This window comes from Gigantopelta aegis, unplaced genomic scaffold, assembly GCF_016097555.1.
Source record: "Gigantopelta aegis isolate Gae_Host unplaced genomic scaffold, Gae_host_genome ctg1970_pilon_pilon, whole genome shotgun sequence".
Classification (NCBI taxonomy): Eukaryota; Metazoa; Mollusca; class Gastropoda; order Neomphalida; family Peltospiridae; genus Gigantopelta; species Gigantopelta aegis.
The window spans coordinates 164,051-185,963 of record NW_024532815.1 but is presented as its reverse complement, the minus strand read 5'-3'; the positions used below and the strand labels follow the sequence as shown (position 1 = coordinate 185,963).

The following is a 21,913-nucleotide window of genomic DNA, read 5'->3' as shown; positions in this document are numbered from 1 at the left end:
ATGGTTTTAGTTTTAGTTGTAGTTAACTAAACACTATAAAAACAGTTGCCATAGAAACAATATGTCTTTCTATTACCACAGCAAATGATTATTGGCCATTTGATATAATATAGCAATAACATTAAACTTTATTGTTAGAAAGTTCCTTTGTACAAATATTAGAAAAAATATTAAAGGTGGAAAAATATTAAAGGTATTATATATTTATTGTATATATGAGACAATGAAATTATTGTTCTCTCTGGATCTGCATTGTTTCACTTTCCCTTTTCTTCATTATTGCTTGGGCTCTAAAGACAAAATAATCAACATAAATTTCATTCCTATAATCTCATACATATAGCTTCATTCCCATACCCTCATTCCCTAACATAACCTCATTCTATACCCTCATTCACCAATATACATATACCATAGCCTCGTTTCTATTAACCCCATTACCCCATTCCAATACACTCATTATTTGGCTAATCCATGTACCACAGCCTCATTCTCATATTATTATTTCAATGCCTCCAAACTACATCTTTACTATCCAAACATACAGTTCTATTCAATCTTTCCAAATAGTACAAGAATATTACTTTTACAAGCCACACAAACAAGGGTCTAGCTTGCAAGACTACATTGACTTCAACATACTTCCTTCTCCTTATCAGTTACAGAAGTAGTACTACCAGTAGATTCTCCATTTGGATTTCCATTTGACTGAGTCTCTGATTCAATAGTAGAATAAGTACCTTTAGCTGCACCTTTACCACGTCCTGACATCTTGTAACGAATAGCCCTGAGTAAAAATTGCTTTTAATTCGCTACCTCAATATCTATGGTTGCCTGATGAAGTAGGATACAGACATAATTAAGTGAGTGTGGACATCTTCGATAAAGTAGGATACAGACATAATTAAGTAGGTGTGGTCATCTTCCACGTGGTCCTGTAGAGTCAAGATGTCTGCTAAAGGTAAAGGTAAGGTTAGTGGTAGTGTTGAAGACAGTCAAAGAGAGAAAGGTGCTATTGACCAAATTACTCGAGTACAAATAGATGGTGTGGTAAGTTGCCTTTTATGAAGTCTTAATAAGGAATTAATATTGTTTATATAATTTATGTATAAAAATTGGCAGTTATATGTGTAATTGTAGGTTGCTCTCAAAATAGTCAATCATTGTCAGGAGGAGGGGACCAGTACCGATCTTGTACAAGGTTTTTTAGTGGGGCTTGTTGTCAATGATACATTGGAAGTAACAAACTGTTTTCCGCTACCTAAATCACTCATCAACTTAGAAAGAGAATCAGGTATTGAGAGTGGATTATAGTTGATATAATGTCTGTCTCTCTCTAGAACAGTATCAACGAGATATGTTGAGTAGTCTTCGTAAAGTAAATGCTGATTATCATCAGATAGGTTGGTATCAGTCAACTTATCTTGGACCACACTTCACTCAAGACTTTTTGAGGAATCATTTTGGATACCAGCCAAAAATTGAGGAGTCCGTAGTACTGATTTACGGTAAGTTTGGATATCTTAGTAAATTGTATCAGGATATCTTAGTAAATTATGTTAGTATATTGATTAATTAAATATCATTTTAGTTGATTTAAATAATTAATACATTTATTTATTAGATCCTTTGAAGACAACTCTGGGTAATTTGAGTATACGAGCATTTCGGTTTACAGGACTTCTTCTTGAACTGTTAGTCAAAAATGACCCCTTTACTCCAGCTCCAGAAAGGTGTGTGTGTGTGTGTGTGTGTGTGTGTGTGTTGTGTGTGTGTGACGTAGCAATATTCTAACACTATTACTTTTTTTACTTTAGTATACAACAGGCTGGTCTCAAACACAGTGAAATGTTTGAGGAACTTCCTGTTGTTGTAAGGAACTCACATTTAACTAATGACTCTCTTGTGTAAGTTAGATAACCTCACTACCTCGCCTCCAAAACTAGATCTATTGCATCTCTCAGCAACGTAAGATATTGGAGTATCTAAATGTGTCTGACTCTTTTTCTCTCTTTCCTCCCTCCCTCACTATCTCTTATCTCCCTCCCTCCTTCTCCCTCTCCCTCCCCCCTCTCTCTCTAACAGTCATCATCTCAGTAGTTATATGTATCAGTTAATGTGATACAGTTGATTTTATGCAACAGGAGACGTACAAATTATTAGGATATGAACGTAACTTTGCAAAACAGCAACAAATGAGACAACAATTCATACAAAAAAGGGTAAGTTATACCATATAAAGACTCGTGAACATCAGTACTTACCACAGTGACCTAGGATAGTAAGCTCTAGACTAGTGAACATCAGTACTTACCACAGTGTGACCTATGATAGGTACCATTAGTAAGCTCTAGACTAGTAAACATCAGTACTTACCACAGTGACCTACCACAGTGACCTAGGATAGTACTTAACATCATAGTACTACCATTAGTAAGCTACCATTAGTAAGCTCTAGACTAGTAAACATCAGTACTTACCACAGTGACCTAGGATAGCTACCATTAGTAAGCTCAGTAGTGACTAGTAATTAAAGCTCATCAGTAAACATTACTTACACAGTGACCTAGGATAGCTACCATTAGTAAGCTCTAGATTAGTAAACATCAGTACTTATAACATTATCATTAGTCCATTACATTTATAGAAAGAAGAAAATATTCGTCGTGCTAAAGAGAACGAGCCCCTCTTACCAATGGATGATAAAACAATAGACAAAGAACTCAATATGAAACCAACACATGCTCCTCCTCGTCAATTGGCTTTATTAGCAGCTGAACAAGTTGACAGTCAATGTCGTGAGATAGTTCAAGTAACAGGACAGGCCTTCACTAAATTGTATTTTGCCGAAGCTTTACAACAAAATTAATTTTACAAATTATTGTATTTTGTAATATTAATTACTTCAGAGTTTTCAGAGTTATTATAATATTGTGACATATTGTGCACATTTAAATAGAATGAGGGAATAGTTCAGTCAACAATTGAGAGATGGTTCAAGGTTTAGAGTTCAGGGCGTAGTGTTCCTTTACTCAGAATAATGTACATAGGTATTTTCTGTTACTTTTCTTATCAGTGTTACTACAATATTGGTTTTCTAACAAAAATAATCTACATTGCTATCAGGTCAAGAGTGTTACCCTAACAACGTCCACATAAAGTTACTGCATTCCATTTTTATACAATCAACTTTATCCTATGATTACTTCATACTATAATTGAGGTCATTATCGAACAATTAACATAAGATAATTCATTAGTATTGTTGACAAACATCATTATCGTTATTAGAATAATAATTACTAACATCCATGAATTGTATCTGAGATATAATTAATAACAATATCCTTTCTCAAATTTCTCAAACATTTAAAATTTTTAATAATCAAATAAATTATTTTCATTTTAGTAAACAAAGTGATAACAGAATCATCTTTAAATTTGAGACTTAACTGATTGAAAAAAGATAATTTGAAATAAATACATTTACATCAACACACATTATGTAATAACGATGGGTAATGAACGATACACCACACCACACAAATTGACACATGATAAAAATAAGTAAAATGTTTACAAGTAGTGTGATAAATGAATTGATATAGTTACATAACAACACAAGTGTAAAACAGGCTTAGCAAACCTGTTTGACGTGTTACAATTTACGATGACATGATATGTTAGCTTCTTGTTTTAATGATAATCCTTGATGTTGTAAAGAGTCTATTTTTTCAAAGGGTTGCTTCATTGTAGCTGAAAAAAAATATCAGGCTGAATAGTAGGATGACTGGTGTTTCTGGCAAATTGAGAAGGGGCGTGGTTAACACCAGGATACGGTAAGTTCATCATAGACTTTTTCCCATCATAAACACCGAGTAATTCATTGAAATAATTTTGAATTACTGATAGAACAGCACTAATATTAGGATTACCAAATCCATGAGATAGCAAGCTGAAATTTGTTAGACCAGGATATGGATTTGATGGGTCATCAGGACGTAGGTTTGTGGGACCTCCTACAGTATTGACCATGGCCTGAAGCTCTTGAATAAGTACCCTGAATAAGATTAATGATAGGTAACTTAGGTGTGTGTGTGTGTGTGTAGGGAGAGGGAGAGAGAGGGAGGGAGAAAGGTCACTTACTGTGCAGCTTGTACCATGGATATTCTTCTATCAACATGTGGAGTATTTATATGCTGAGCCCCGATAATCTGAGCTAATTCCGTATGAGGAAAAGCATTTTCACACAGACGTCGGAAATCTTCAGCAAGATGTAGAGCTTCTCCCTCAACAAGAGATGTTAACAGAGATAATTCAGCTGCCTTTCTACGACCAGCTGGAAGAGACAGTCCTTTGGCTTCAAGTCTCTGTCTAAGGTGATGCCCACCATTTTTGGACTTGGCTCTATTGAAAAGGAAATGATAAATAAAATAATACATTAAAAATACAAGGTAATAAATTAAATTATAATTACTGGAAAGCAGGCTACAATATGATCATACTATAATATTAATACATTAAATTTATAACATTCTTTTGTGGTGTGGGGGGGGAAGGTAAGGTAATGACTCAAATAGTGAATATCAAACACAATAAATTAAATAAAAATTTTAATATTCACTAAAATTCATAAATCAGTCGCATTTCAAACATCATTTACAATCCACAACCACAACATCCATTACACATGTCCATTACACGTATGTATACAAGAATGTACCAGCTGTATTGAAACGTATATAACATAGAGAATAGACTATTATCATATAACCTTTATTAATAACAACAGACACAATGTCTAGACAATCACTGTGTATCAATAAAATCTAAGTATAAAGTTATTCCAACATTAATAATGCCCAAGGATATAGCTTATACAACTGACTTCATATTTTATTAATGCTGTTTACATACGAATACTATAATTGAATCAGGACAGGGTAGGAGTTTAAATAGCTAGATTGTACAAGATAACACAAAAACTATAGTGTATATATTAAACAAACATGCTTATCAGAAGTTGGTATATCCTTCTCAGGCAGTCAATGTCAAAGGTCAAGCCTCAAAATGTATAGTACTATAGTGTATAGTGGGTTATTGGATAGCCACATATTTGTCCAATTAAAGCACAAAGAGTTGTAATAATTTATCACTTTAAACATCACATATCTATCAATAGTATTGTGTTACTACCACTAATGAGACACTACAAATTATTGGACATTACAATGACTTCAGTATGTATTCACAATAATCTAAGATAACTCTAGATTACCTACAATTAAGAAGTTTAGACTAGTGAAAATCCCACAGTGATCTAGGACATCTACCACTAGACTAGTGAACATCAATACTTACCACTAGGTCACTGTGGTAAGTACTGATGTTTACTAGTCTAGAGCTTACTAATGGTAGCTATCCTAGGTCACTGTGGTAAGTACTGATGTTCATTAGTCTAGAGCTTACTAATAGTAGCTATCCTAGGTCACTGTGGTAAGTACTGATGTTCATTAGTCTAGAGCTTACTAATAGTAGCTATCCTAGGTCACTGTGGTAAGTACTGATGTTCACTAGTCTAGAGCTTACTAATGGTAGCTATCCTAGATCACTGTGGTAAGTACTGATGTTCATTAGTCTAGAGCTTACTAATAGTAGCCATCCTAGGTCACTGTGGTAAGTACTGATGTTTACTAGTCTAGAGCTTACTAATGGTAGCTATCCTAGGTCACTGTGGTAAGTACTGATGTTCATTAGTCTAGAGCTTACTAATGGTAGCTATCCTAGGTCACTGTGGTAAGTACTGATGTTTACTAGTCTAGAGCTTACTAATGGTAGCTATTCTAGGTCACTGGATACGTACCATTAGTAAGCTCTAGACTAATGAACTGGTGCTTACTACCGTGATTTAAATAGTGATAAATTACTAACAAAAATACAAGACAATACAAAAGACCTACGCAGTCTCAATTATGTAATAATCATACAACTTCCACGATATCCATTACTCATACAATCAAGTCTAGAGAAGTAAGTCACAAAATAGCCCACACATAATAATATAATAGTAACTAAATCTCAAAACTAACACAAAATAAACAAAGATGCTGAACGTTTCGATACACACTAATTCACCTACGTTATTCTCAAATATCATTTGTTACACGTGCATAATATAACAGATCATTAATGATCTCAATTGTTATAATTTTGAAACATAACAAATCTACTATACAGTTTAATACAATAACTATTATTTACATATTAATTATAATACTATATTAAGATCATATGCAGCATATAACATTGTTTATGGCTGGACACCTCACATTTGTAAACAAATTCAATATCAAGTCTAATTGTCAATTGGCTCTCCTTTTGGCTATCAATATCTCTGACAGTAACTCCCTCAATTGACCCCATTCCCCTAATATGGATTTGACACATAGTATTGCTACATTTGTCAAAGCAAAGTTTATATTCCTTAAATGCTCGACTATGGAGGTCTAATCACACAACACAATAAAAAGACTCAATTTAATATCATTGTCAATTTCTTTAATATAGAGACTATCACTTTCAAAGTCAAAAACAATAATAATTCAATTATTTCATTTATAGTGAACTCCCACAAGTCCATCCACAAGACAAATAGTCCCTACATGTAAGCACTATATACATGTATATACACATATATCGTAGTTCATTGTATTGTATGTTCTGCAAATGATGTCATTTGTTCCCTACAATGAAGAAACCTTGCTTGTGGTAGCAGCCACAAACCATCACAGATGTCTGCACTATCCTACTCATCACTTGAACAACAAGTACGCAATTACAATGAAACCACGTCATTTTTTTGCTATCAATCACTATAACTCAATTATTTCTACTCTCCCACATAATAAATCAAATAAAATCTATACCTTCTAAGTATTCCACCAAGTACAGATGCATTAAGACATTCTGGATTGGAAAGACGCCTTCGAACTTCATCTAAAGAAACCCTGTATTTTTGTGTAGCACTTAATAAAGAGAGACGACCCGGTACAAGGCAAAACAGTTCGTCATCTGTGGAACTACTTTGAAAGTTAGTAGATTTTTGATCTGGGGGGTCATTCTCTTCTGGTTCTGGTGTTGAACCTGGAGAGGGGGGGGGGAGAGAGAAAGTGGGTAGTTAAAGAATGCAGACAAAAATTACTGAAATTGTTATAAAATTGTTTGTGATTACATCATTGTTTGCTTATAAAAAATTCCCTATGAAATAAGTCAGTAAATAAAATTTATACATACAGGTTGAAAGCGAAATATTTCCTAATCTCATCCTTTATATTCAATCAAAGACTATCAAAGACAATGAAAGCCTTTGTCTATTCCCACTACTGTAACCTCAATACCTTACTCCCATAGGAAAGTTTGTACATTAAAGGCACTTGTATAAATCCCTATTAATAATTTAAATGTATTCTATATTGAGAATGCCTTTATTCAAAGGCTCCAAAATGTCTGTCATGAAGACCATTCATTCATAGTAAACTTGACTGACATTTAGAAATAATATTAAGGTACAATGCTCCCAAGTACTGTCAGAGAAAGGACAATGATGCGGTACCTACTTGGATGTGACAATAATAGAACACGTGTCATAATGCATTCACTTCCAGTACATATGCATCATTTAATATAGTCTTGTCCTTATATGGACATGTACATGTAAAAAACATGAAAAAGTACAATACACGTATTTATAATTATAATAGCAATATTAATATAGCTTTTCATTTATTGTAATATTAAACAAACCACACTTGAACAAACAGTCTGAATTCCTCCTAACCAGTACACTAGCATTACTGACATACTCTGAAAAACTTAACCACAATAAAAATAATGCCAAAAGAATGCAAAAACACACAGATGTATTTAGACGGCTTCAGTGTGGTTGTCATAGCAACCACCATTATAGAAACCTTAAGTCAATACAGGCCACAGGTTACACCTGCAAGTCTATTAATTTTAAATTAAACCGTTTGCCTCCAGGCACATTTACTATATATGTAACATACAATCTAACATAATGTTGCTATGCACACACTCTGTATTGAAGACAGAGTATAAATGATTGAATATTTATTGTTACCTCTACTGGATGATGGTGAAGAGAAACTGGATATTCCAGAACTTGGTCTCTCAATGGAATGTGAATTAGGAGGGAACTGTGAAAGGAATCTCTATAAGAGAGAGAGAGAGTGAGGGGAGAGAGGGAGAGGGAGAGAGAGAGAGGGAGAGGGAGAGATATAACATCATCAAGTACAAGTCATAATAATAATTATTACATCATATTTATTTAAATAACATTAAAAAATTAGAAAACAAAATACATACTAATGTACCGCAACAACAACACATTATGTCACCAATCAATAATAAATCATAAAATATGTTTGTCAAACCCTTACTGTGTAAGGGAGTCATTAAGATGAAAGTTACTCCTTACAAGCAACAGGTTGTCATTTTATTGCATTAGATTAGGCCAATATAAATATTTTAGCTACTTTAACACACACCCTCTACAAAACCACCGCCATAATTGTGGTGACAGGCAGACTGGGGCAATTATTTCACAGCTATCACAACTAAGAGAGACTCCAGGTCTCAAGAGCCTGTGAAATAATTAACATTAATTATCAGCTGCAGGACCCAGTGGGAGTGTGTGCAAGGCTCTAAATAATTCCATTGAAACATTATTTTTGCCAGCTGTTTGTGTTATTTAGAGGGTGCTTGTGAGAACTGTTGATATAAAGGCAAGCTAGATTGTCAGCCATCCTCTGTAATGTCCCTACAAGTATCAACATCACATAGATGGGACAAATGACACATTGTATTTGAGTATGAGGTGTGTTTAAAAAATTGTCTTGTCTATCATTTACACTGCCTATGATAGGTACAATTAGTAAGATCTAGACTAGTAAACACCAGTACTTACCACAGTGACCTAGGATAGCTACCATTAGTAAGATCTAGACTAGTTAACATCAGTACTTACCACAGTGACCTAGGATAGCTACCATTAGTAAGCTCTAGACTAGTGAACATCAGTACTTACCACAATGACCTAGGATAGCTACATTAGTAAGCTCTAGACTAGTGAACATCAGTACTTACCACAATGACCTAGGATAGCTACCACATTAGTATGGGACCGCTTACATCCAACAGTTACCAAGGTTACACACATGAACAGTATTATATCACATCTTATTACACACAACATTATGTATCACAAAAGTGAGAAAAAGCTATTACCAACCACATTATCAACCTAACTCTCTGACCCTCAACGTTATAATATACAAACCGTAACAGTTGCTATGTACCAGAGACAGAAAGATGAGAATATAGTCAACAAATACAAACACACCTAGTTTCATAAACTATAAATGCCTTATTTAGAACTATAGGTTACAATATGTCTTCACAATGGTATTACATTATTTATCAAAAGATTTGAAAATCAGTTAAGAAGCATTTTACTTCAGACTAAAAATAATATTCTTTTACCAATATATATATCTATTATAAAAATGGGTTGATCCATTGTCCTATTAATGTAGGTGTCTATTACAAATTCATTGATCTATTGACTTAAGTATATTGTACATAAGACCACAATGAGACATTATATACTTTAGGGAGGCAGATCTTACTAAGCCAAACACTTAAGAACTCAGCCTTTGGTTCACAGAGAGTAAATAAAAAAGAGGAGTGACCCTCCCAGCACATAAAATGTACACATTAAAATTACAAGGTGAGATTTTCGACTGCATATCAAGTCAGTAAACAGTACTAATTGATAAAAAGTAGAGAAACCTTCAGATTAATACTAAGCTTTGTCCCCTAAACTCTAACATAGTATACAGTCCAAGGTTCAGACCGTCCCATTGGACTATGCTCAAAGGTCATACTATCCCACTGGGCTCTTCCATATAAAAGTCTTACAACCTTATACATAGCTAACCTATCAGATCAGTAAGACCAATATAAACATAATCAATAAAAAAGACTGTCTTAATGGAAGCAATAACAACACATTCAAAATTGGCTAAATTAGATTATACTCCTACCTTCCACTACAAATGGCTAAAAACCTGTTTATAACATACTACAAGAGATAGATATCATATTTCACAAAGCCATAATGATATTCATTGCATACCAGCTACATATAATAAATCAGTCATGAATATTGGTTAGTTTTAACCATCAAAAGAACAGTTCAATAATGAATATAAAAAAATACAATATAAGATTTGTCATGAGAATAAAAATCAATAAATAATATTAAACCTCCCCTTAGGCTATCGCTATATTTAGGTAGGTGTTCGTACAGTAAGAGATTACTGTAAATGGTCAACAACCAATTTTACAAATCTTTGCATTCTGTGGTGGACATCATCTAAACTTAACAATCATTCTGTCATAGCTGTTATCCATACATTGGTCTTATTAAAAGATTATATGTATCACTGAACATACCATAACATACCTACAACAGTAAAGAGTTAGGAGGGGAGCCATTTTTTAATAGTTTATTTATTTTATATATCAGCAATAGTTATTAAAAAATAACTATAATTTAATGAGAAAAGGGGCAAATAAAGTTACCAATCAAATTTAATAATAAAACATATTTGTATCAAGAATGTGGAATCTAAGATATCCTACAGTTGTATGCAGCCACTAACTCTACCTAAGATCATTTCCTCAATACCCCAACTACATACTACAAAGCCTGTGATATGTATCCTCTATGTATTGACACCCACACAGCCCTGGACTAATGATGGCAATAGTGTGTTACAAGAAAGTTAATGCTTCAGTTCTGAATAAAACTGCACTTGAAACAGGTGAGGAATCTAATGTCATAATCTACTCCTCCAAATTACTGATAACAGATGTGTGTAGCACAGGTGAATCAATAGCTTTGAAACTAGTCAAATACCATATTGGTTACCTAGGAAACACACATTGTAAAGCTGACTTAAAACAACAATTACTATATGTAGCTAGAGTGAGCGACTAACAAGTTTTTTTTTGATGTCTTTTATTACTAAAAGAACACAGCTCTTAAATGTCAGGTTAGTTGGAATATCAGATTAACTACAACATAAGAACAAGCGCATGTGTGCGTGCATATACAGGTTATAATTGTAGTACAATGAACATGCTGTAGGAATTATTTACGAGATCCAGGCCAGCATCCCACTACCACATCAAGGAGGAAAAATACATCATACAACATAAAAGCTAGAAATAAAGGAACTTCTAAAGATTACAACTACATGTATTTAGAACACAGTCATCATGACAAGCAACTTGTCAAGAACAAAGGAACAGAGAGGAGAGTAACAACATACACAAGACTTATGACTGTTTACAGACAGTTGTTTTAAAATCTGAATAAAAAGTAACTTGGTTACATAATTCCTCCATCAGTAACAATCTCATTACAAGACTTGGCAAGTATTGAGGAGACAGGTATATCATAAGACAGTCATGTGTATTGTACCTTCAGGCTACGTATAAACAATTTAATAATGTCAATGGGCTTCATGTGGTTGTAATTCAATTGTATTTCCTGTTACGTAGTTTTCATTAATAGAGAGCCAAGAATGGCTTTAAATAATGAAAGAGAAAACTCTATGGTTTATGACATACACTATGTCATAAAAATAATAATACAAATTGAAAATAAAAACCCTAGATATCATAGGGCTAAACAAGGCTAGCAGCTACCTCAGAAACAACTCATTCAGACAGCAAGAATTAAATGCATACTAGAAAGTCTTCAAAACAAGAGTTAACTATCTCAGATAGTTAAAGTATTGTCAACATTTCCAACATCAACATTGACATTAAGAATACCGGTCTTAATATTAGATTGTTGTTCTTTATATTAAAAGTATAGAGTTTGAGGGCATAATGGTTTTGAGGAAAAAGTAAGTGACATTTTCATTTTAAAACAATCACAATTTGAGAAATTGTTCTGAGGAAAACAGACAATACAATATTTCTGATGATAAATGGCATTTTAACAAGCAAACAAAAGAGACTTATAAAATGGCAAATGATTATTAAATAACGTCTTCTTGAGGACTTATAATAATTGTATATAATTAACTAAAGGATAGTAATATTATTGGCATTATCTAAATTTCAGTCACCACAATGAAATAAAAACAGACAGTAAGATTTTCTAAGTTTTATTTACAACTCAAACACAAAATTAAAAGAAAATTTTTAAAAAATGAGTGGTTACACATCTCAAATTAATTACACAATTCAACAATGCTTATCAAAAACATTTTGAGATGAAAAACAGACAAGCATGCTCCACATTTTAACAAGCTACTCAATTGCATCCAGTCACACATCACTAACCAAGTGACACACACACTCACACAACTTTAGCCCCTCAGGCTACAAACACATCAATCTATGACTTAGTCTATGGTACTAAGACATTGATACAAATGTAGCATTGGTCTAACTTGGAAGTATGGTTTGTATTGTATATGTACATAGTGACCTTGTGATATAGACTAGTGTCTCAAACTTGTATATTTCTTTATGAATAAAGTAGTTGTTAACATATGACACACACATACTGAGACAAATGGACAGGGACTTTATAATTTGAACTATAATTAGCAACCTTTATGACTATCTAGACTACTAATTAGTAGTATTTGTCATAGAACAACCACTAGACATCATTACTTAACTGTGATCTAGGATAGCTATCACCAATAGTGAACATCAGTACTTACCACAGTGACCGGGGATAGCTACCATTTGTAAGGTCTAGACTAGGAAACATCAGTACTTACCACAGTGACCTAGGTTACCTAACATAACAAATTATGTGAACATCTGCACTTATCACAGTGACCTAGTGACCTAAGATATCTACCTCTAGACTAGTAAACATCAGTACTTACCACAGTGACCTAGGTTAGCTAACGTAAGTTCTAGACTAGTGGTTGGCTACTTGAATTCAATTATGATACGTAAAAAAAACTAACCCTTGATGACTCTTCAATTTTCTTTCTGGATACACTCTGACCAGACAAAGGACAGGTACCATCACTGGATCCAGATGATTTAGAAGATATTCCATCAACAGCAGTAGAGTAAATACCACTAGAAGCTTTTGACAAAACAACCAGAATGTGACTCAGTATCCTGTTCACCTTCAACGTCAGCATCATTTTTGTCTGTTACCAATTCTATTTCCTCTGCAGGTTCTTTATTGATCGGTGAGCTTTGGTTCGAATCGCATTCATTACCACAATCAATTCTACTTGAATTCTGTGGCATCATAATTCCTACATGATATTCAGTAGGCGCAATTCTAGGAGCTGTTTGCGATCCATCTTTAGTTAAGTCAATACTAGTGTGACTTCCTTCACTCATACTTGAACAGCCGCTAGAACTGCTTACTGACGGACATGAATTTACAGAGGGTGGAGCACACGGAGAGCCGATGTACATCATAGGTGATAAAGGTGATCGATTATACATATAGAAAAAAGGTGAAGAGAGATGAGAAGAAAGAGGAGAGAAGACGTAAGGGTAGATATTATTACTGTTAGTTGGTTGTGTTGTGTGCATGAAGTGGTGCAGTTTGTAGACACGATTACATCATTTCTATGAGTTGAAGCAATAGAAATTAATGATGGCGAAGAAGGCTGTTTATCACATGCACTTTCAATGCGAGAATCACTGCAATTTGTAGAATTTTTTCTGTTTTTAGAGAGTTGGTTTGATGTTGGGTCTACGTTAGACGAGCCCTTTAAAATGTTGACCTCGTTTTGTAATGGATTAAATGGTGATACAACGCCAAAGCCTTGAGGCACTTTGAATGGTTGAGTGGATGTAGGAAAAGGATAACTCATTTGATATGAGGGTGTTCCATATGACCCCATCCTGGCAGTAAGTGCAGGATCTATTGTGGTAGTGGGTGAAAGTCCAGACGTTATGTTACTATGCTGTCTGGTTGATGATGATGCCAATGGGCTCGTTAAAAAGGGATAAGCTGGAGCAATACCAATTGGAGTACTGGGAAATTGATTAACAGGTGGTTTTGTTAGATGTGAAAGGAATGTCAATGGCTGGTGATGGAATTCTCTATTAGACTCTGCTTCACTTTGTCGCAGTAACTTCTCTTTCTCCATAATCACCTCTTTCTAAAAATTATATTTTATTATTATAAATAAATATTTATAATTAAGTCCTTACTGTTAATTTGGTCACTTTAACATTTGGAGGTGCTTTGCGATTTTCTTCTGCTAGTGAATGTGGAAGTGACCGCTTGCGGCTTTTAGACTGTGAAGAATTCATTTTGGGTAAAGTACCAAATGACTTATCTGCAAAATAACAGAAGAGAATTAGACTAATACATAATACACAGTAGTCAATGGAGTCATATAGACTGTACTATTAATAGCCATTTTTTTTATTAATATATGAAACAAGAAAAGAGCCGTTCAATACTAGAATTGTGATCAGTGTAGTTAGTGCTCTTAGTTATATCTGTCAATGCAACTCACTTTCAAAAGAACATACACAAAGTAAATGTAAATATTTGCAGGAAACAATTTACACGAATGGAAAGAATAAACACGAAAAGAAGACGTCTTGAATTCTCTCTCTGCAGATGAACAAGTCTTTTGCGATCTCTACGAATAATGCGTCCTACGTTTGGTTGCGAGCGAGAAGACTTCAAAAAAACTAGGCAACGTACCATCGACCGGAAAACAGGACAGCGCCACTGATATCTATTGGTTAACCAGTTGCAGACAACAGAGAAGAATGTCGGTAAATAAAAAATCGCTCTTTCTGACTCCAATTCCACTCTATCTATATAACAGATTTCAGGATTTCCTCGGGCCTCATCAGTCGGCGAATATCAAAGCATTTGTGGTATGCCAACAGCAAGCAAAATAATACAGTCAAGATGTTATGAATAATTGATATATTGTCATAGAGAAGAAGGTGGGACTATAAATGGCCACGTGGGTAAGAAAAGCTATCGACTTGACTCAAATACCTCGAATTAAACTCAATAATCTTCAAGATCTACCAGGAGCGAAGCAGAAAGTAAGGCAATTATTTTAAGATTAATAGCATTGGTCATCTGATTTCTCCATGTTGTATTCAATATCTGAAATGTACCTGTCAATGATTTGTTCCTTACATGTACACATACATGTTTCTGCTTCCAAAAACAGGCTCAAAGAGTTGGACGAGGTCCTGGATCAGGGCGAGGCAAGACATGTGGACGAGGACACAAAGGCCAGGTATATAATACAACAGGAAAATAATAACATTGTTACCTGTTATCCTTAGGGTCAACGAAACAGGATGGCCATTAGGATTGGATTTGAAGGTGGACAAACGCCATTCTATTTGCGAATACCAAAACATGGGTTTAAGAATAGGTAAGTTAATGACGCGTGTATCCCTTTAATAATAAGTTCCTTGTTGTAATAATTGTTACTATTGTTTTAAAGTAAGTGTGTGGATGGATGGATGGAAGGACAGACAGATGGATGAATGGATGGATGAATGGATAGATGGATAGACAAATGGATAAATGAAGGTAAAAATGGATGATTGGACTGATGGAAGGACAGATAAATGGATGAATGAAAGGACAGATGGATAGACAAATGGATAAATGAAGGTAAAAATGGATGATTGGACTGATGGAAGGACAGATAAATGGATGAATGAAAGGACAGATGGATAGACAAATGGATAAATGAAGGTAAAATGGATGATTGGACTGATGGAAGGACAGATAAATGGATGAATAAACTTTTGGATAGACAAATGGATAAATGAAGGTAAAAATGGATGATTGGACTGATGGAGGACAGATAAATGGATGAATGAAAGGACAATATAGACAAATGGAAAATGAAGGTAAAAATGACCAGATTGGACTGATGGAAGGACAGATAAATGATTAATGAAAAAAGATGGATAACAATGGATAAATGAAGGTAAAAATGGATGATTGGACTTTTGGAAGGACAGATAAATGGATGGACTAAACAGAAAGAATGGACTGACAGATACAAAAAATGATAGCATCCAATAAAAATGGACAGATTTTTAAACTACACTTTTTCTAATGGATATATTCTTTAACATTTTTTTTTATGTAGTACTCATACTATATGATCTTAAAACAACAAGAACAGATCCATAAATAAGATTATCAATACTATACAATACTATATATCCCATTTCTCCTTTTTTGTCCATTTTCTATATATCCATTACTAATACTATATATCCATTACTAATACTATAGCATCCATTACTAATACTATATATCCATTACTAGTACTATAGCATCCATTACTAATACTATATATCCATTATTAATACTACAGCATCCATCACTAATACTATATATACATTACTAATACTATAGCATCCATTACTAGTATTATATATCCATTACTAATACTATAGCATCCATCACTAATACTATATATCCATTATTAATACTATAGCATCCATACTAATACTATATATCCATTACTAATACTATAGCATCCATTAATTTTAGTATATCCATTTCTTTGTTCTGTTTTTTAGGTTCAGAGTAGAATACGAACCACTAAATTTAGGATGGCTACAGCATTTAATTAACACAGGGCGTGTCGACCCCACCCATCCAATTAACATGTACACACTCAATAAAATTGGTGTCATAAAGAATATTATTAAAAATGGAGTAAAATTATTAGCTGATGTAAGTGGGAGGGGGCTTATAATTAGAACATCTCTCATCTGGACACTTAATTAAAGGAATGTCCTCTTAATTAAAGACTATTAATAGCTATATAATACAATAAATGTATTTTTAATATCTACATGTAATTTGTAAACTATTTATTTAGTGTCTTCCCTATAATTTCATACATCTTAGGGAGCACACCTGTTTAAAGTTAATTAAAGGAATGTCCTCTTAATTAAAGACTATTAATAGTTATATAATACAATAAACATATTTTGAATATTAACATGTAATTTGTAAACTTTTTATTCAGCGTCTAATATATAATTTCATACATCTTTAGAGAGCACACCTGTTTAAAGTTAATTAAAAAGGAACGTCCTCTTAATTAAAGACTATTAATAGCTATATAATACAATAAATATTCTTTAGTATCTACATGTATATGTAATTTTAAAATCCTTTTATTCAATGCACAATTTATCCTTTAATTTCATATTTCATATAGGAGCAGATCTTTTTAAAGCTAAAGTTAACATTGAAGTTAGTAAGGCATCTAAAACTGCCATAGAAGTTGTTGAGAGAAATGGAGGAAACTATTACGACTGCTTACTATAATAAGTTAGGTCTGCGGGTTCTCTTAAAACCAGAGAAATTTGAGGATCGGCAAAAACCTCGTCGTGCCCTGCCTGATAAGAAATTAATGAAGTATTATTTGAATCCAGAGAATAGAGGATATTTACTTACTGACTGAAGGAAAAGAGAGATTAAAGAGAGATGGTAAAAGATAATTAGTCTAGAGCTTACTAATGTGGCTAAGTACTGTGGTTGACTGAGTTCACTAGAGCTAGAGCTTACTATGGTAGCTATCCTAGGTCACTGTGGTAAGTACTGATGTTCACTAGTCTAGAGCTTACTAATGGTAGCTATCCTAGGTCACTGTGGTAAGTACTGGTGTTTCACTAGTCTAGAGCTTACTAATGGTAGCTATCCTAGGTCACTGTGGTAATAATGATGTTCACTAGTCTAGAGCTTACTAATGGTAGCTATCCTAGGTCACTGTGGTGTAAGTACTGATGTTTACTAGTTAGAGCTTACTAATGGTAGGTATCCTAGGTCACTAGTGATGTTTCTCTTCTCTCTCACTCAAGGAAGGAGGTATGGAGGGAGCCTATCTTGGTAAAGATGGAAGAGTACACATTCCTGGTAAACGTGTCACGCTCTATTCTCCACCCTCTTCACCTCAAGACACACTCTCAGATAATTCAAATTAACAAGAATTATAACACAATACATATTGTAATATTTCATGATACAAAATCACTAACTGGTTGAAAGTTATCAAGTTTATGATCAGCTGGATTGGGGAGGCTTCATATGTTGCTATAGTAACATCCTGTCTGTGTGCCTAAATGAGGACATCCCTTTCATTGAAGTGCATCATTAGAAGATTTCCATTTTTCATTATTCATAAAATGCTCTTGCCTGACATTGCTAACTTCATGATAACCTACATTGCTAGGTTACCAGTGACTTGTACCAACTATTTACTTGATACATGAGAAAATATAAATTACTACACAACTAATCAATGCATTATCCCATCATAAAATATTCTTTAATATATTTCTTTCCTTCAATAATAACCTAGACTGTTAGGCTACCTATTAATTTACTATACTACTGACCAAACCCATTTTAAAAATGCTTTTATGTAACAATATAATTACAATTATGTCCATGTTAACCACATAAATTGATAACATAATTGCACTAGACAACTCCTAATTTTCAAATATGAAATCATATATAATCAATACATGCTCCTACAATTTGTGGCAAATAATTAAATTATAATTACCTCCTTAATTATATCATATTATTAAAAATATAAACTAATATCTAGTATTACATACTAGTATATTAATTGTTAGGGAACTTGTAGTAAATAGAATACTGTAATAATAAACAGAGAAAAACAATGTCATCTCTAGATGCATATCAATCATACTTATGAGTATGAGACTAATTGCATTAGAGAGTAAAGGAGCGATTACTATACCGCAATTGCATAGATATAGTCATTGTAGTAAGACGTGGACTTTTGTACTTACTAGTGTAAAGTCACCTCGTAGTCCAACGTAGTACACTCGTGTTATTTCGTCACCGTGGTTACCAGGAATGTGTATAACGAGACTGTTAATTGAGTTAAAACGAGATGTTCTAAATGGATATATAGAAATAAAAATGGATGCATAATTATTACTGATACATGATTAGAACACTTTAGTACAATGCACATGATGACCACACCCATTTACTTAAATCCATGTCCCACCCACTCACTTAATGGGATATTCATGAGTAGCACTGTCATCTCGTCCAACCTGTAAAACCTGCTCTGGTTCACCAGCTATTTCATCAAAACCTTGAGGATGACGATTTTTAACAGTCTCAATTCGTTAGGATGTTGACCCCCTCTCCTCCCAATAATATCAGACCCTTTAGCTTAACGTTACCAGTAAACCTATATAAACAGTAATAACATAGTTATATACATGTACATGATTGTATTGTATCATATGCTGTTACATGTGCCATAGTTACTTACGGGACATACAGAAGGAGTTCCTCATCAACATCACTGTCTACATACTGAGAATAAAAGACTTTATTTACATGTGGATATGTCCATATACATGTACACATTTATCCATCATCCAAGTGTTCATTCAACCATTTGTCCATTCTGTTATCTACTCATCTCATCTAGCTGTCATCCATCCATTTGTAATGTACATGTTACTAAACCTTTGTCAAATCTAATCGGTCTTCCCATGGCTTGAACACTTTCTTGCCGGCACCATCTTCATGTTCATTAAAACACTCAACATGGTCTATGTCAATTTTCTGATACAAACTATATGCCACACTTGGGTCTCCAAGATCCTCGTGGGCGTGGTCACAGCCACAGTTGCCATGGTGATGATGATGCGCCATTTTAGTGGAACTTTCAAGGACAAACTAAATTACGGACGAGAAACGGAAACGTTCTGAAATTTTTATAGAAATTCAATTGTATTTAATTTTCCGTATACTTTAATTAATAGAAATCAATATGTGTAGTTTATGCCAGTAAAATGTCGTATATTTCTACCCACGTGGTACAAGATGGATCAAGCAGTTGAAGAAGAGGTCCAGTACTCATTACCTATTGTAGAAGACACGTCTGTTACCATAGCAACTACCTCAGAAAAAAGACCCATCCATTGCTATAGCAACTCCATCAGATACGGAAACCCGTAAAACAGGTCGTGCCAGAAGGAAAGAAAGAAAATTAAAGAACGAACCATCTAGTATATTATTAGACAATACTCCAGACTCCATACAAGTATTTGACTTTGTCACTGCTAGAGCTAAAGAGTTCACGAGTATGTTACATGCTGTTGAAAATAAGGGCGGAGCTAAGAGAACTTTTCAAAAACTTCCAAGACATTTACGACGACGTGCAATGAGTTTCAATGTTCACCGGTTGCCACGGAAACTTCGTGATATGGCAGCGAAGGAAGTGAGAATAATACTGTGATAATGTAAATATTAATGTGTCCTATTGTAAGGTCCTGTCTTATGACTCTAATACCATCAGCCCAGCTCTAATATCTTGGTCAGCATTTGATAAATAAAACAATATGTCAACTCGCAGGACTTATATATATATATCCTTCTATTAGGTGATAGTTAAGAAGAATTAAGAGCTCCTGTTATTAATTAGAATTCATTTAAATAGTGATTCATTTAACTAATATTTTATTTAACTACAAGACTTGTTTAACTATATAACAGAGAAAAAAACTACATTTTACTTTAAGGCATTATCTATATTAAAAAGGATATATTTATTACATTTAATAAATATGCATGTACTGAGTTTCCTCTTTGTATAATTCTGTTAATTTAATACAGGATGACTCAAGTCATTTATTATATTCTCTATTGTACACACATGCAGTTAGAGACTGCCAATGGTGAGCTAGTAGGATCTAAAAAATCCAGTCGCCGTAAACGTAGAAAACCCAGCAACCTTCGTCAAGAATACATGAAACGTCAACATGATAATAAGGTGTGGTTAGAGACCCATATATGGCATGCCAAGAGAATGAAGATGGTTCCTCAATGGGGTTATTCTCTAGCTGAAAGATCTTGTAATAAAGGTGTTCGTGTTAACTACAGGTTTATGAAGAAAGGCAGTTTGATATCAGTAGGTTGGATGAAAGGACAAGTGGGAGGGAAAGGAGAGAGGAAGACTTGGTTATTTAATGCTGTGTGTCTTATCTATCTAGGATATATCTTATTATTGTTGTATTGAAGTAGAAGGAGAGCAGTCACAGATATTGAAGTCTCTGAGTTGCCTCTTCTCTGAAGATAGTGGTTAGTTCATCTGTATGTCTGTTCATTTACTATTTGTATGTTCTGTTATGATATGAGGTAGTGATGTAGTAAAATGAACAGCTGTTTACACACTGCAAAAATGAATGAATCCAACTCGATGCATTAAACTACTCTAAGTAAATTTAATAGCTTTATACCTTAACACATACAGTTAATGTTGTTCATTGGATTATTTATGACAACAAATTAGAAACGCTAATGTTATCATTCTGGTTCATTGGAGTAATTTACACTCTTTATGTAATAAATAATTTGATTGATATTTAATTGGGTTCGTCCGCCTTCGCCTACTCAGATTTTAATACAATAGTACCAGTTTGTTTACGGATACCGTAATTCTAATTAATAGAAGTTTTTGAAATTTTCACTGAATTAACATTCGAAAAATTTAATTAAATACACCGACTTAACTAAATTTCATAAGGTCTATTGACTTTGAAAAGATCCAAACATCTTTGAATGTGTTGAGGTATTTCAAAGAGAACGAGTCAGCACAGAGGTTTCGATATAGCAGCTTATAGCAGGTGCATGTTCACCTCATCAGAAAAGAAAGCTATAGAGAAAGATTAACACATTAAGGAACTCAAAGAAAGATTTAGCAGTAATGCAATCTCTTTATCAGACTATGTTCCAGGCATGTCTCAACAC

The 21,913-nt window shown here is 33.8% G+C and overlaps 2 protein-coding genes across 2 annotated transcripts; both read right to left on the bottom strand.

Moving 5' to 3' along the window:
* Nucleotides 1-3,906: 3,906 nt before the first annotated feature.
* On the bottom strand, nt 3,907-13,383 carry LOC121391233 (transcription factor AP-2-epsilon-like; the record flags this gene model as incomplete). The annotated part of the gene is made up of 4 exons (XM_041522929.1): nt 13,254-13,383; nt 6,927-7,143; nt 4,147-4,407; nt 3,907-4,060 (listed from the first exon to the last, which is right to left on the bottom strand). Coding segments are annotated over exons 1-4 (762 nt in total), but the record flags the coding sequence as incomplete, so codon positions are not given.
* A 906-nt stretch (nt 13,384-14,289) lies between these two features.
* LOC121391232 (PITH domain-containing protein 1-like) lies at nt 14,290-19,816 on the bottom strand. Its single transcript, XM_041522928.1, is given in 8 exon segments — nt 14,290-14,429; nt 17,430-17,505; nt 18,931-19,039; nt 19,163-19,265; nt 19,268-19,294; nt 19,297-19,343; nt 19,428-19,471; nt 19,628-19,816. Coding segments are annotated over 8 exon segments (735 nt in total).
* Between the last annotated feature and the right edge of the window lie 2,097 nt (nt 19,817-21,913).